The sequence below is a fragment of the Bison bison genome, unplaced genomic scaffold (assembly GCF_000754665.1).
Source record: "Bison bison bison isolate TAMUID 2011002044 unplaced genomic scaffold, Bison_UMD1.0 scf7180017849439, whole genome shotgun sequence".
In the NCBI taxonomy this organism is placed as follows: Eukaryota; Metazoa; Chordata; class Mammalia; order Artiodactyla; family Bovidae; genus Bison; species Bison bison.
In genome coordinates, this window is record NW_011480012.1 from 6458 (window position 1) to 7978 (window position 1521).

The window sequence follows — 1521 nt, forward strand, 5'->3', positions numbered from 1 at the left end:
ACTCTGTGAGGGGCACATCGGAAACACCTCTCCTTCAGGAAACTGCAGATGATGTCAATGGCTTCTTTGACCTGCGTGCGGAACTCCTCGTTTGGCAGGAGGTAGACTTCGATGAACTTATCTAGAGACCCGGCCGGGGTATTTCTGAGCTCCATCACGGTGCTGGGGACTGGAGAGCCAGAGGCGGCAGAGCTGCTGCTTGAAACTGTGAGCTTCTGTCTCCTCTGCTGCCTGCAACTAGGGGGCTGTTAAGTTTCATTTCACTGGCAGGGAGGAGCTATGCTGCTGCTGGTTTCGGTTCCTTGAAAGGGAGGAGTTTTGTCCTGAATCTTTGTTTCTAGTTTGTTTCTCTGCAAATGGAACACTCCTGCCAAAGGCTCCTGTGATCCCACAAACCTGTGAGGTCTCTCAGCTTTTTCCTCCAGAACCCCAGAGTTACTCCCTGCCTTTACCAGGCAGACTAGCATGTCTGGTCTGTCTTCAGACTGTACTCTGAAAAGATGCTTTTAAACTGTTAATACTTCACCCAAGACTAATCACAATTACAGATAGATTTCTGGTTTCCTTTTCCTCTTTTCATTGTGGACGAAATTGTTTTATAGTCTCCTATGATCCTTGCCGGAGAAGACAATGGCGCCCCACTCCAGTACTCTTGCCTGGAAAATCCCATGGGTGGAGGAGCCTGGTAGGCTGTAGTCCATGGGGTTACACAGAGTTGGACACGACTGAAGTGACTTAGCAGCAGTAGCAGCAGCATGATCCTTGCAGCAGTACATGTATATTGCAAACAGAAACAGTCAGAAAAATCCGGAAGCACTGTTTAGTCCACCCCTGATCCTAAACCTCAAAGACTACAACTATAACTACTTTGGTTAGTCTTGTGAGATATTTTTCTAGGTTTACGCACACATATGCACAAACATAATTTCTCTCTCTCTCTCTTTTTTTTATGGCATGAATCTATATGTTTTACTTTTTCATAAACTTTAGTTCTTTAGGTTGACAGAAAAATTGTGAGCTGTCCCTAGCTGTGCAGCTTTGAACACGAATGTAACCGGGCATGCCTCTCTGTCCTAATTTGTAAAGAGGACTTTCGACCTGAAAAGTATTCACAACATAAAAGTTGAAAGTTATGTTTTATTCGATGGGAATTTTTAGCACTTTAAGCCAGGGAGACAGCCTCTCAAGTGACCCTGAGAAGACTGCTCCAAGGAGGCAAGGGGAGGACCCAGGTTGTCTAGAAGTTTTGCAACATAGGTCAGGTAGTCTAAACATCAAAAGTTTTTGGGTAAATTAAATAAAACCAGATATCCCACTGAGGCAAAAAGGGGAAAAAAAAAAATAGAGGAATGAGCTTTTTTCTTTCCCTTTCCGGAGAACAAAGAAGATAAAGAGAAGAGTGAGCAGGCCTGAACATTCTTAGGTTTTTTACTTTATCAGTTCAGTGCAGCACACCAGGCTTCCCTGTCCATCACCAACTCCTGGAGCTTGCTCAAACTCATGGCCATTGAGTCGATGATG

The 1521-nt window shown here is 44.6% G+C and overlaps 1 protein-coding gene across 1 annotated transcript in view; it reads right to left on the reverse strand.

Annotated features, from left to right (window-relative positions):
• LOC104993780 (2'-5'-oligoadenylate synthase 1-like) overlaps positions 1 to 193 on the reverse strand; it is a 6529-nt gene extending 6336 nt beyond the window's left edge. The window contains exon 1 of the mRNA XM_010847182.1: positions 3 to 193. Coding sequence (XP_010845484.1) covers positions 3 to 155 — 153 coding nt within the window. The 5' untranslated portion in view covers positions 156 to 193. The remainder of the gene's footprint in view (positions 1 to 2) is intronic.
• Positions 194 to 1521: the final 1328 nt, after the last annotated feature.